Source organism: Chiloscyllium plagiosum, chromosome 11 (genome assembly GCF_004010195.1).
Source record: "Chiloscyllium plagiosum isolate BGI_BamShark_2017 chromosome 11, ASM401019v2, whole genome shotgun sequence".
Taxonomy (NCBI): domain Eukaryota; kingdom Metazoa; phylum Chordata; class Chondrichthyes; order Orectolobiformes; family Hemiscylliidae; genus Chiloscyllium; species Chiloscyllium plagiosum.
Genome location: NC_057720.1, coordinates 34,115,586 through 34,130,261, shown reverse-complemented (window position 1 = coordinate 34,130,261; position 14,676 = coordinate 34,115,586). Strand labels below are relative to the sequence as shown.

At 41.1% G+C, this 14,676-nt stretch overlaps 1 protein-coding gene across 7 annotated transcripts in view; it reads right to left on the bottom strand.

Moving 5' to 3' along the window:
- The window catches only part of ccdc24 (coiled-coil domain containing 24), a 107,760-nt gene that overhangs the window by 90,978 nt on the left and 2,106 nt on the right, over nt 1-14,676 (bottom strand). For 2 of the 7 annotated variants that reach the window (XM_043699070.1, XM_043699074.1), the window contains exons 3-4: nt 2,444-2,519; nt 768-937 (exon numbers count right to left, since the gene is read on the bottom strand). The exons of 1 other annotated variant lie outside the window; for it this stretch is intronic. In XM_043699070.1, the coding sequence (XP_043555005.1) occupies nt 768-937; nt 2,444-2,450 (177 nt within the window). In that variant the 5' untranslated portion in view covers nt 2,451-2,519. Of the gene's footprint in view, nt 1-767; nt 938-2,443; nt 2,520-14,676 lie in introns of those variants that run through there. 4 more of the 7 variants (XM_043699073.1, XM_043699072.1, XM_043699075.1 and 1 more) reach the window with 3 other exon arrangements.

Sequence of the window (14,676 nt, the reverse complement as noted above, 5' to 3'; positions counted from 1 at the left end):
GACAGTGAGAATCTTTTTCCACGTATGGAGTCAGCTATTACAAGGGGGCATAGCTTTAAATTAATGGGGGGTAGGTATAGGACAGATGTTAGGGGTAGGTTCTTTACTCAGCGAGTCGTGAGTTCATGGAATGCCCTGCCAGTAGCAGTGGTGGACTCTCCCTCATTTATGGGCATTTAAACGGGCATTGGATAGGCATATGGAGGATAGTGGGCTAGTGTAGGTTAGGTGGGCTTGGATCGGCGCAACATCGAGGGCCGAAGGGCCTGTACTGCGCTGTATTCTTCTATGTTCTATGTGTCCAATACTTCCAAGATGTGCAAGAATAAAATTATATTTATCTTGCTCTGAGGAAAGATAATCTCGCCTGTAAACTATCCATGCAAGTATCTGCTTTGGTGAGCATGTCAACAACCAGAGGTCACAAATTTCAAACAATTGGGAAGGATCTTGAGAGTAGATTATATCCTGTTCATGCAGGGTTGCCACATGTACAACCGCTGACCTGAAATGGTCATGAAAGCAAAATGCATAAAATGATTTTAAAAAGGGAGTTAGTCAGGTACATGAGGATTTGAAATTTTCAGGGTTATTCAAAAAAGGGACTGTGTAACTAAGTACAACAGCTCGTTCAAAGAGCCATCACCATTTAGATCTAATAGCTCCTTCTGTGCTATAAGTTTGTGAATTTAGATCAGAAACACCTGACCAATCAAACAGCTTTATCCAGGGTTAAGTCACTGATAGATAAAACTGATCGTTCTCACCTCTGCATGCAAGTCCAGGCTGAGGTCAACTAAAGATGCTCCTAAAATCTTCCGGATTTCATTTCTCTCGCTTGGAGGGACACGTTCCTCTATTATGTTCCATAGTGAAGAAGGGTTTTCAACGTTACCATGAAATTTATTGTCACCTTCAGCACAGTTCACATTCATAGCTGTGTGGCAAATCCAGATGCATTAGAAATCAGGGAGGTTTGTTCTATTTGAAAATTCCCCAATTATTTCTCCTGTGATAGAACTGCAAAGACTCCTTAGTACCAGCCAATGCACTGATGGATATTCTAGCAATTTATGCACATGAGATTGTTTGTAGAAAAAAAAGGAAGTGGCAGGACTACAGTGGGGCCCGAAGAGGGAAAGCAGGGACAGTTGATTTACACAATAGGGCGATTGTAGGTCTATGTGCTTTAACCGGACACAGCAGGCTCACGAGGCAAGGAAATTTTATTCATTGTAATGGAGGTCCAATTGTATCTAAAGTTGAATTGTGAAGCAGCCTGCAATCATCTCAACTGATTAGCACTTGTTATGTTGACAGAAAACAAACATTCCATTTACATTTTAACACTTGGCAGAGCAGATAACTCGCACACTCTGCCAATCTTCATATTCAACTGCCTGTTCTGCTAAAACTCAAAATCAAGTTCACAATTCTGCCAAATATCCAAAAGGAAATTCATTAACAACTATCACAGAATGATAAGTGGGGTTGAACAACCAAATTCCCAAAGCACCAATAAAAAAAAGTCACAATATTAAAAATGAAGTTCAACTTTTGCACTGTAATGGAATAGAAGGTCCAACTGGATAAAAATCGACTTCAGGACAAGCACAAGTTGTAATGAAAGGTCAGAGTTGTGATAAACAAAGGGTCAGTGCTTTCCTATTTTCAAATTATTCATTTTTGGAATACAGAAGAGAATTTCAAATTTGCCGATGTAACAAAACAGAAGAGGAATAAGAAACAATGACAGTGAAAAGAATCACCTACAGCATCAAATGGACAAGCAAGCAGAATGGCAGACTATTTAATACAGACAAGGCCGAACTGATGCAATTCCACAAAAGGAAGGTAGAGTAAATATAAATTGTGTGCAAGAACTGAGGGACCTTGGGAGGTTCATTTTCAAACCAGTCTTTGAAAATGGAGGACTCATTAAGAAAATAGTTAGCAAAGCTTACAGATTCTTGGGTTTCACACAGAGTTGTTGAGTACAAAATGAGAGTGGTTATGCTGAATCTTTATAAATGTAAAAAACCCTTAAAGTATTCCCAAAACACCAAATAGTCAAGGAGCAAAAGAGAGGAGGGAGGAAATAAATATAACTACCACTAGAGAAAAAGTGCTTGACAAATTAACAGGTTAATGGCTGATATGTCAACTGGACATGATGGGCTAAACACTAGGATTTTAAGGGAAGAAGCTACACAGATCATGCGTGCACTGGTACTACTCTTCCAAAAATCCCTAAATTCTTGGATATACCAGAGAATTGGAAAACTGATTTAAACATTTTACATTGGCAAAAATGGAGGGAAACAAAAACAGAAATGTTACCACACAAAGGCAGACAGCCGAACCAAATCAGCCTTTGGACCTCTCTATTCACAACACAGTAAAATTAAACAAAGACCCCCAACAATCACTAATGGCACCTCACCTGACATTTGAATAACCAATCCCAAATCTTTGTGAATGAATAAATTTCCAGGTCCTGTATTTGTACCTTAAAAAGACTTGAAGAAAATTAAATAACAGTAATCAATTAATGTCTCGGCTTTAATCCCAACAAGTGAGTTTTCAGCCCCCATTTACACACAAGATAGACAAACAAATGCAACTAAGGAATAAATAAAAGCAGCAAAACAGGTCAAATTACTTAAATGGCTTTCATGATGCACTGCTTCACAGGCACAGATGTGGACTCCTTGGTTACTTTTCTAAAACTGCCAATTAGCATCACTTCTCAGTTCACTCAGGTATACATAACAATCCTTCTACTTTCTACTCTTTCGGCTTCTGGCAGCTGGTGCAGGAGATTAGGCAGACAGCGGTTAAATCTTCATGCTGTGTTGTCAGCAGCCAAGCTCATCTCCCCAGAAAACATTCAAAATAAAACTTCAATTCCATTTCCGAGTGACAGACTGATTGTCTTCATCACCCACGCCACACACATCCTTCCCTCCCAACCCCCTCACAGAGGCCTCAATTACCATCCAACATCTGTCATCTGCTTGAACATAAGGTTTCTTCCAACTTACCAGAACCAATTCCCAGATACTGATCTCGTTAATAGTAGAAGTTGGCTATCTGTTTAAACACAATAGTCTTCTCTGGCTCACTGTCTGCAGCAAACCTTTTAATCAAGGATTAGCCTCCAATTAGCCTTACAAACAAGCAATTTTTTGGTTTGTTCCTTCCCTTTTACTACAAGCTATCCCAAAGTCCACAAGTCATCCTCAGTTCACAATTCCCAGATCATAACTCCAAACCAAAATTGATTAAAAAAAAATAAAAATAATGCAATATCAGCACGGGATCTAACAGTAACAAGTTAGTGTAATATTTGACATTGGGAAAGTGGAGCATTTTCAGGATAGAAATTTAACTAGTGGAGTGTCACAGTAGTAGGTGCTGGAGGGACAGAATTAATTACAATATATGTTAATGACTTGAAGAAGAAAGTGAATGTACTACAGACAAGTTTGCAGGTGAAACAAAAATAGATAGGAGGATAAGTGGTGAGAATAAAAGTCTGAAGAGAGCTGTGTACAGGCTCAGTGAGTAAGCGTAAATTTGGCAGATGAAATAAATGAGAAAATGTGAAGTTATCCACTTGGGTAAGAAGAATAAAAGGGCTGAATATTATTTAAAATGGAGAAACTTGCAGAAAGAGGTCACATGAGGGATTCAGAGCCCTTGAATATGAATTACAAAAAGATAGTATACTAAGTTAAGCCAACAGTAGGAACAATAAGTGAATTATTGGCCTTTATTCCAAAGGATGTGGAGAATAAAAATCATCTTGCTCAAGTATAAAAGGCATTAGTCAGACCATATCTAATATGCTGTGAACATTTTCGGTTCCCTTTTCTAAGGAACGATTGTCTAGCATTGGAGGCAGTCCAGAGAAGATTCACTCTTAACCCCAGGGATTTTCTTGTGAGGAGAGATTGTATAGGTTGGGCTCAGAAGAAAAAAGATGAGCTTATTAAAACACAAGAGTCTTAAGGGGCTTGATAGGGTGGATGCTGAGAGGTTGTTTTCACTTATGGAACAGTCTCGGACCATAAACACACTCAGAGTAAGGGTTCAACCATGTAGTACAAGGATGATGAGGATTTTCTTTCCACACTCAGGTCACTGAATTCACTGAATTCTTTACCACAGCGGGTTTAAGGCTGGGTCATTAATTGTATTCAGGCCAAGATAGATTTTTCAATCAGTATAGCATTTAAGCGCTATGATGATAAGCCTTACATAGAAACAGAAACATAAAAAATACAGCGCAGTACAGGCCCTTTGGCCCTCGATGTTGCGCCAATCCAAGCCCACCTCACCTACACAAGCCCACTATCCTCCATATGCCTATCCAATGCCCGTTTAAATGCCCATAAAGAGGGAGAGTCCACCACTGCTACTGGCAGGGCATTCCATGAACTCACGACTCGCTGAGTAAAGAATCTACCCCTAACATCTGTCCTCTACCTACCACCCCTTAATTTAAAGCTATGCCCCCTCGTAATAGCTGACTCCATACGTGGAAAAGAGTTCTCATGGTCAACTCTATCTAAACCCCTAATCATCTTGTACACCTCTATCAAGTCACCCCTAAACCTTCTTTTCTCCAATGAAAACAGCCCCAAGTGCCTCAGCCTTTCCTCATACGATCTTCCTACCATACCAGGCAACATCTTGCTGAGTTGAGAATGATCAGATCAGCCATGATCTTACTCAATGATGGAACAGACAGGATGAGCTGACTAACCTACTTCAATTCCTATGTCATACAATCTAACTTTTGTTAGGCCACAACTGTTTACAATGGCTGAGAAAGGATACAAGGGTCTCTAAACAGGTGCAAAGAGAAATTTACCAGAATGGTTCCAAAGATGTGAGATTTACAGTTGGGTTGTTCTGTTTGGAGTGAAGGGGATTGAAAGGAAATTTAAGATATAAAGCGTACAAGATGACAACAGATTCATGCAAGTATTGAAAACTGTTCTAGTCGGCTATTCTAAGGGCCAGAAGACTTAGATTTCAGTTTTGGGCAAAAGTTGCAAAAGGGTGAAGGGGAAGCTTATTCTTTTCAAAAGTATAAAGTGTAATGAGTGGGAACCCACTATCAACAAGAGCCAGCATTTATTATCCATCCTAAATTGGATCTGAAAACATGGTGAGCTGCCTTCTTCAACCATGCAGTCCCTACAATGTAGACATACACAATCTATTTTGTCAGGCAGAGAATTCCACGTTTTTGATCCAGTGAAAGTGCAGTGATCTAGTTCCAAGTATGCATTTAATTCAAGATGTTGACTTAAGTATTTTTGTCAGTTTTAGCAAAAATTTCACAAATCTCAGAACACAGATGTGCATGACTAAAATCATAATTTCAGTGAATGCCAGTCACTGTGTAAAGAAGGTCATTGCATGGACAGAATATAAAAGCAAAGAATGACTAAAAATAAGGATGAAAAAGTAGAGCATGAGAGAAAATTATTCAGAAATATAAAAATAGATAAGAGTTTCTATAAATATTTAAAAAGAAAACAATTTAACAAGATGAGTTTTAATCTTATAGAAAGTTATTTTGTATTATTAATTCTTCAACTAAGGAAATGGCAATGGAACAAGTATTTTGCATGAGTCTACACCTAACAACTATGGTTAAGCCACATTTGAAGTATTGTGTGCAATTCTGATCGCCAAACAGGAAGGACACGACACGAGAAAGAGTGCAAAGGAGGTTTACCAGGCTGCTCCCTGGATTGGATGTATTAGCAATAAGGACAGATTGGACAAACTTTGATTGGTTTTGCTATAGAGTGTTAGACCACTGAGGGTTTTACCTGACAGAAGTATATAAAGTTATGAGAAACATGCACAGGGCGGACAGACTGAGTCTTTTTCCCCACGGTGGTAATTGAAAATACTAAGACTCTTAATATAAGATTGGGGGCTGGGGTGATGTTTAAAGGACAGGCGTGGCATATTTTTTGTAAAACAAAGGTTAAGTGGAAGGTGCCCGTCAAGGGGGGTGGTAGAAACAGATGCAATAGCAATGTTTTAGAGGTACTTCAACAGACATGTGAACAGTCAGGGAATAGAAGGAGAGGGACCCTGGGATGCATGCAAAATGGGATTAGTTTAGAATGGTCAGCACAGACATGGGCAGAAGGGCCTGTACTATACTAACTTCATTCCCAGAGCAGCAAAAATATAAGGCAATGGAAAGGAGGGGAGGAATTCAGGAAAATTACCAGAGAAGTGGTACTGAGCAAATTGCTGACAAGTGCTTGGGTCCTGATGGCCTTCATCTTAGGGTCTTAAGAGTGGCTAATGAAATAGCTGAGATATTGACTGTAGTTTTCCAATGTTCCCTTGATTCAGGGATGATCCTATTACATTGGCAGATAGCATTCTCCCAATGACTTTGTAAAGACATTATAACAGGCATTAGATCATTAGTTCAAAGAAATCAGGCTTGCTTTTGTGTAAAGGAAACTAGCTTTGACAAATCCACTGAAATTGTTTAGAGAACATGCTGTAGATAATTAGGAACTGGTGGATGCCCCTGTTCTTAGATTACCAGAACGCATAAGGTACCACATCAAACATGATTACAGAAAGTAAAAGTTAGTCATATAGAGGGCAGCATATTAGCACGGTTAGAATTTTGGTTGACCAACGGAAATCAATAGGCATGAGTCTTTTTTTTTCAGGTTAGCAAAATGTAACAATTGTTGTACTACAGGGTTTGGTGCTAGAATCTTAACGGTTTACAAGTTACATAAATAATTTGAGAAAGCACAGGAGGTATGGTTATCATATTGTCTAATGGCACAAAGCTAGAAAAGTATGTTGTGAAGACGACACAAGGGGGTTACAAAAACATATGGTTGGATTATATGATGGGGCCAAAGATCTGGCAAGTGGAGTAAAATGCAGGAAAGTTTGAAATTATCCATTTGCAAAGAAAAATAAAAAGTGCAATATTTAAATGCTGAGAGATTACAGGGCTCAAATGCAGAGAGATCTGGGTATCCTCATACTTGAATCACAAAAGATTGCATGTGGGCACAGAATTAAATTACTAAAAGGTTATAGGATTATAAGAGGACTTCAACACAATAATTTAGTTATGCTTCAGTTATACAGGACACTTGTTTGATTTGATTTATTGTAGTCACATACCTCAGTACAGTGAAAAGCTTTGTTTTGCAAGCAGTATGGGCAGATTAAAGCAAACAAGGACATACAGACCATAGGGTGCTTAGACAGTGACAGGCAGACAAGGTTATGGCTGCACAGGAGGTAGACAAAGGAAGATCAACATTAGCAAGACCAACAATTATTTGAAGTTAGAGAGGTGTTGAGCCCACAAGTGGAGTACTGCACAGTGTATTGGTCTCCCCAGTGAAGGATGTCAATGCACTAGCAGCAATTCTGAGAAGGTTTACCAACCAATACGTAAATGAAAGAGTTCTCTCGTGAGCAAAGTCTGGAGTTTCGAAGAGCAAGTAGTGATTTGTGTCCAGAACAATAAATTCTAGAGCAGTCTTGACAAGGATGTGGAGAACACAAAGAATCAAGAAATAGGGATCGCCCATTTAGATTAGATTCCCTACAGTGTGGAAACAGGCCCTTCGGCCCAACAAGTCCACACCTACCCTCCGAAGAGAAACCAACCCAGACCCATTCCCCTACATTTACCCCTGACGAATACACCTAACACTACGGCTAACTTAGCATGGCCAATTCACCTGCACATCTTTTGGACTGTGGGAGGAAATCGGAGTACCGGAGGAAACCCAACCCAGACCCATTCCCCTACATTTACCCCTGACGAATACACCTAACACTACGGCTAATTTAGCATGGCCAATTCACCTGCACATCTTTTGGACTGTGGGAGGAAATCGGAGTACTGGAGGAAACCCACACAGACATGGGGAGAATGTGCAAACTCCACACAGACAGATGCCCGAGGTGGGAATTGAACCTGGGTCCCTGATGCTGTGAGGCAGCAGTGCTAACCACTGAGCCACCGTGCCTAAAACAGAGACAAGAGGAAATCACTTCAGAAAACAGAGTATCTTTGGAACGCTCTTCCTGGAAAAAAAGGGAATTGGAAGCAAGGTCTTTTCCCCAGGGTAGGAGTGACCAAAACTTGAGGGCATAGGTTTAAAGTGAGAGAAAAGATTTAAAAGTGACCAGAAGGGCAACTTTTTAAAATTGAGGGTGGTGCATATAGAACATAGAACAATACAGCGCAGAACAGGCCTTTCAGCCCTCGATGTTGCACCAACCTGTGAACTATTCTCAGCTCGTCCCCCCCTACACTATCCCATCATCATTCATGTGCTTATCCAAGGATTGTTTAAATCTCCCTAATGTGGCTGAGATAACTACATTGGCAGGTAGGGCATTCCACACCCTTACCACTCTCTGCGTAAAGAACCTGCCTCTGACATCTGCCTTAAATTTATCACCCCTCAATTTGCAGTTATGCCCCCTCGTACAAGCTGACATCATCATCCTAGGAAGAAGACTTTCGCTGTCTATTCTATCTAATCCTCTGATCATCTTGTATGTCTCTCTCAAATCCTCTCAGCCTTCTTCTTTCCAATAAGAAGAGACCCAAGTCTCTCAGCCTTTCCTCATAAGACCTTCCCTCCACACCAGGCAACATCCTGGTAAATCTTCTCTGCACCTTTTCCAATGCTTCCACATCCTCCTGTAATGGGGCGATCAGAACTGTACACAATATTCCAAGTGCGGGCATGCTAGCGTTTTGTATAGTTGCAGCATGACATTACGGCTCGAACTCAATCCCTCTACCAATAAAACCTAGCACACCGTATGCCTTCTTCACAGCACTATCCGCCTGGGTGGCAACTTTCAGGGATCTATGTACATGGACTCCAAGATCCCTCTGCACATCCACACTACCAAGAATCTTTCCATTGACCCAGTACTCTGCCTTCCTGTTATTCTTCCCAAAGTGAATCACCTCACATTTAGCTGCATTGAACTCCGTTTGCCACCTCTCAGCCAATCCTGCAGTTTATCCACGTCCCCATGCAACCAGTTCTTCCAAACTGTCCACTACTCCACCAACTTTAGTATCATTTATAAATTTACAAATCTATCCATCTATGCCTGCATTTATAAAAATGACGAACAGCAGTGGTCCCAAAACAGATCCTTGTGGCACACCACCAGTAACAGGACTCCAGACTGAATATTTTTCGTCAACCACCACTCGCTGCCTTCTTTCAGAAAGCCAGTTTCTAATCCAAACTGCTAAATCACCCTCAATTCCATGCCTCTGCATTTTCTCCGACATCTTACCATGTGGAACCTTATCAAAGGTTTTACTGAAGTCCATGTATACCGCTTCAACTGCCCTTACCACATCTACATGATTGGTCACTTTCTCAAAAAACTCAATGAGGTTTGAGAGACGACCTGCCCTTGATGAAACCATGTTGACTATCTGCAATCAAGTTGTTACTTGCTGGATAATTACAAATCCTCCCTCTCAGTTTTTTCCAAAATTTTTCCTACAACAGAATGAAGGCTCACCGGTCTATAATTACGTGGGTCATCTCTACTGTCCTTCTTGAACAAGGGCACAACATTTGCAATCCTCCAATCTTCTGGTACTAAACCTGTAGACAATGACGACTCAAGGATCAAAGCCAAAGGCTCTGCTATATCCTCCCTAGCTTCCCAGAGAAGCCTTGGATAAATCCCATCCAGTCCAGGGGACTTGTCTACTTTCACTCCTTCTAGAATTGATAACACCTCTACATAACTAACCTCGATCCTTTCTAGTCTAATATCTCATTCTTCTCCTCTACAATATTCTTCTTTTCCTGAGTGAAAACCAATAAATGTCCGTTTAGCACCTCTCCAACCTCCACAGGGTCCACACTCAACTTCCCACTTCTGTCTTTGACGGGCTCTATTCCTACCCTAGTCATCCTTTTATTCCTCACATACCAATAGAAAGCCTTATCCTACTTACTAAAGACTGCTTGTGTCCTCTCTTTGCTCTTCTTAATTCTCTTTAAATCCTTCCTAGCTGATCTGTAACTCTCCATCACCTCATCTGAATCATCTTGTCTCATCAACACATAAGCCTCCTTCTTCCACTTAACAAGAGATGTAATTTCTGTAGTAAACCACGGTTCCCTTACCCTATCAAGGTATTATCATATATGGAACAAGTTGCCAGAAGTGTTGGTGGAAACAGGTACGGTTACAACATTGAAAACATATTTGAACAGGTACATGGGTAAAAAAGGTTGAAAGGGATACCGGCCAAACATAGCAAAAGTGACCAACCTGGTTGGCATGGATGGGTGGGTCAAAGGGCCATTGCCGTGCTGTATTACTTGATGACCCCTCCCTTCAGTAACCATAAATGCAAGTATGCTCACCTCCCTTGAATGTTTTTAAACCAGAAGTAGATGGATTCTTGTTAAGCAAGAGGGTGAAAGGTTATTATGGATCAGCTGGAATGTGAATTTGAGATTATAATTAGATTGGCCACGATCTTATTGAATGGCAAAGTGGTTTGAGCAACTGAACTACCTATGCTTGCTCCTTAATGACCTGTTCTAATGCAAGTCACTAAGGTATTAGTGAAAAAAAAAAATTCCATCTAATCTACACGTAACTATTTACTCGGTGGGTATATCACATTAAATTTAATATTCCCCCAGCAGAAGTTACTTCTAATGTCTATGTCTAAGGCTGTAATTTCTGACTCCAATTGACTTGCCTCAGAAAATATCAAAAACAAAGTTGGTCTAATTAATAAAAGTATTTGTTAAAACATCAATCAAGGTTTTAACAATGGCAGAGAGAGGCAAGTTTCACTTTTAATCAGTACAAACATGAGAACAAATCACAAACATCAACAAGTCAATTGTCTACAATAATACTGTAGATACAGGTTTGATGAACAGATTGACAACGTCACCAAATCACTACATTACAGAAACTTAAGCAAAAGAAATGGGAAGATTCCAGTTTATCTATGGATGCAATAAAAGAAAAACTTGAAGTTAGGATAAATAGACAAGGCCTTTTCCCTAGACTGGGAAAGTCCAGAACAAGAGGGCTGAAAACGTGTTACTGGAACAGCGCAGCAGGTCAGGTAGCATCTAGGGAACAGGAGAATCGACGTTTCGGGCATAAGCCCTTCTTCAGGATTATACCCAAAACGTCGATTCTCCTGTTCCCTGGATGCTGCCTGACCTGCTGCGCTGTTCCAGCAACACATTTTCAGCTCTGACCTCCAGCATCTGCAGACCTCACTTTCTCCCAGAACAAGAGGGCACAGGTTTAAGATGAGAGGGGAAAAGTCTTAGGAGAGACCCAAGAGGTAACTTTTTCACTCAAACAGTGGCGCATGTAATGGAATGAGCTGCCAGAGGAAGTGGAGAAGGCTGGTACAATTACAACATTCAAAAAGTATCTGGTTGGGTACATGAAATAGGAAGGGTTTAGAGGGATATGGGCCAAATGCTGGCAAATGGGACTAGATTTGGTTAGAATATCTGGTCAGCATGGACGAATTGGACCAAAGGGTCAGTTTCTGTGCTGTACATCTCTAGATACTGAAGAGAGAGATCAATCGGAGATTGGTACCGTTGAGAAAAAAAGCTAGTCAAACAGCCATGGCAGGCAGGGACAAAGCAGAGAACAAGGTAGGATTGATATATAAAACTGCATTTATTTGAATGCAAGGAGCCTAACAGGGAAGGCAGATGAACTCTGGGTTCAAAGAATGGGGCTGGGAAATCATAATTACAGAAACGTGGCTGAGGGATGGACAGGACTGGCAGCTTGACGTTCCAGGATACAAATACTGCAGGAAGGACAGAAAGGGAGGCAAGAGGAGGAGTGTCGTTTTTGATAAGGGATAGTATTACAGCTGTACTGAGGGAGGATATCCCTGGAAGTTATTTGGGTGGAACTGAGAAATAAGAAATAAGAAATAGTCAGAGGGAAATTGAGAATCAAATTTGTAAGGAGATCTCAGTTATCTGTAAGAATAATAGGGTGGTTATGGTAGGGGATTTTAAACTTTCCAAACATAAGACTGGGATTGCCATAATATTAAGGGTTTAGATGGAGGGGAATTTTGTTAAGCATGTAAAAGAAAATTTTTGATTCAGTATGTGGATATACCTACTAGAGAAGGTGCAAATATTGACCTACTCTTGGGGAAAAAAGGCAGGGCAGGTGACTGAGGTGTCAGTGACCATAATTCTACTAGATTTAAAATAGTGATGGAAAAGGATAGACCAGATCTAAAAGTTGAAGTTCTAAATTGGAGAAAGGCTAATTTTGACAGTATTAGTCTCGAGCTTTCGAGAGCTGATTGGGGGCAGATGTTCACAGGTAAAAGGACAGTTGGAAAATGGGAAGCCTGCAAAAGTGAGACAACGAGAATCCGGAGACAGTATATTCCTGTTACGGTGAAAGCCTGGTAGGCAGAGAGAATGCTGGATGACTGAAGAAATTGAGGGTTTGGTTAAGAAAGAGAAGGAAGCTTTTGTCAGGTATAGACAGGATAGATGGAGTGAATCCTTAGAGTATAAAGGCAGTAAATATATAGTGAAGAGGGAAATCTGGAAGGCAAAAAGGGGACAGGAGATAGCTTTGGCAAATAGGGTTAAGGAGAATCCAAAGGGTTTTTACAAATACATTAAGGACAATGGGGTAACTAGGGGGAGAATGGAGCCCCTCAAAGTTCAGTGAGGCAGCCTTTGTGTAGAGCCGCAGGAGATGGGGCAAGATATTAAACGAGATTTTTATATCAGTATTTACCGTGGAAAAGGACATGGAAGATACAGAATATCGGAAAATAGATGGTGACATCTTTAAAAAATGTCCATAATACAGAGGAGCAAGTGCTAAATGTCTTGAAATGCAAACAGGTGGATAAATCTCCAACACCTGATCAGGTGAACCCATGAACTCTGTGGGAAGCTAGGGAAGTGATTGCTGGACCCCTTGCTGAGATATTTATATCATCAATAGTCACAGGTGAGGTGCTGCAAGACTGGAGGTTGGCTAACATGGTGTCACTATTTAAGAAAGATGGTAAGGACTAGCCAGGAATTATAGACCAGCGAGCCTGACATTGGTGGTGGGCAAGTTGTTGGAGGGACAGGATTAATATGTATTTGGAAAGGCAAGGACTGATTAGGAATAGTCAACATGGCTTTGTTAGTGGCATCATGTCTCTCAAACTTGATTTGAGTTTTTTGAAGTAGTAACAAAGAGGACTGATGAGAGGAGAGTGGTAGACGTGATCTATAATGACTTCAGTGAGGCATTCGACAAGGTTCTGCATTAGAGACTGGTTAGCAAGTTTAGATCTTGGAAAACAGTGAGAACTAGCCATTTGGATACAGAACTGGTTCAAAGGTAAAAGTCATGGGGTAGTCAAGGGTTGCTTTTCAGACTGGAGGCCTGTGACCAGTGGAGTGCCACAAGGATCGGTGCTGGATCCATTGCTTTTCATCATTTATATAAGCGATTTGGGTGTGAACATTGGAGGTAAAATTAGTAGTTTTGCAGATGACACCAAAATTGGAGGTGCAGTGAAGAAGGTTACCTCAGATTACAACAGGATCTTGATCAGAGGAGTCAATGGGCTGAGGACTGGCAGATGGAGTTTAATTTAGATAAATGTGAGGTGCTGCATTTTGGGAAAGCAAATCTTAGTAGGTAAGGTCCTAGGGAGTGTTGCTGAACAAAGAGACCATGGAATGCAGGTAGATAGGATAGTGAAAGCGGTGTTTGGTATACTTTCTTTTATTGGAAAGAGCACTGAGTACAAGAGTTGGGAGGTCATATGTTGCAGCTGTACATTGGTGAGGCCACTGTTGGAATATTGCATGCAATTCTGGTCTCCTTCCTATCAGAAGGATGTTGTGAAACTTCAAAGGGATCAGAAAAGATTTAAAAGGATGGCGCAAGGTTGGAGGATTTGAGCAAAAGGGAGAGGTTGAATCGGCTGCGACTGTCTTCCCTTGAGTGCTTAGGCGGAGGCTGAGGGGTGACCTTATAGAGGCTTATAAAATAATAAGGCTATGGATAGGATAGGCAAGGTCTTTTTCTGGGGTGGGAGAGTCCAGAACTAGAGGGCATAGGCTTAGGATGAGAGGAGAAAGATATAAAAGTGACCTAAGGGGCAACTTTTTCCACACAGAGGGTGGTACATTTATGGAATGAGCTGCGAGAAGTAGTGGTGGAGGCTGGTACAATTGCAACATTTAAAAGGCATACGAAGGGTTTCGAGGGATATGGGCCAGGTGCTGGCAAACGGGACTAGATTGGATTGGGATATCTGGACTGCATGGATGAGTTGAACCGAAGGGTCTATTTCCGTGCTGCGCATCTCTATGCCTCTATGTGAAAGGTTCAAGCATCTTAATTTCATTTTTGGTGGAGTTGCTGTTGGAGGACTTTCCAGGGGGTGTTGAAACACCACGCAAAAAAAAAAACAGTATGAGCAGCTGGGCATGGTGCAAACAGGTACTTGGGGACTGGCTAACCTGCAGCCAACCCCATCGAACAGCACAGTGTTAGCTTGCTTTCCCTCCGTGGATGCTGGCTGGCCCGCTGTGATCAATCGGGGAGGGG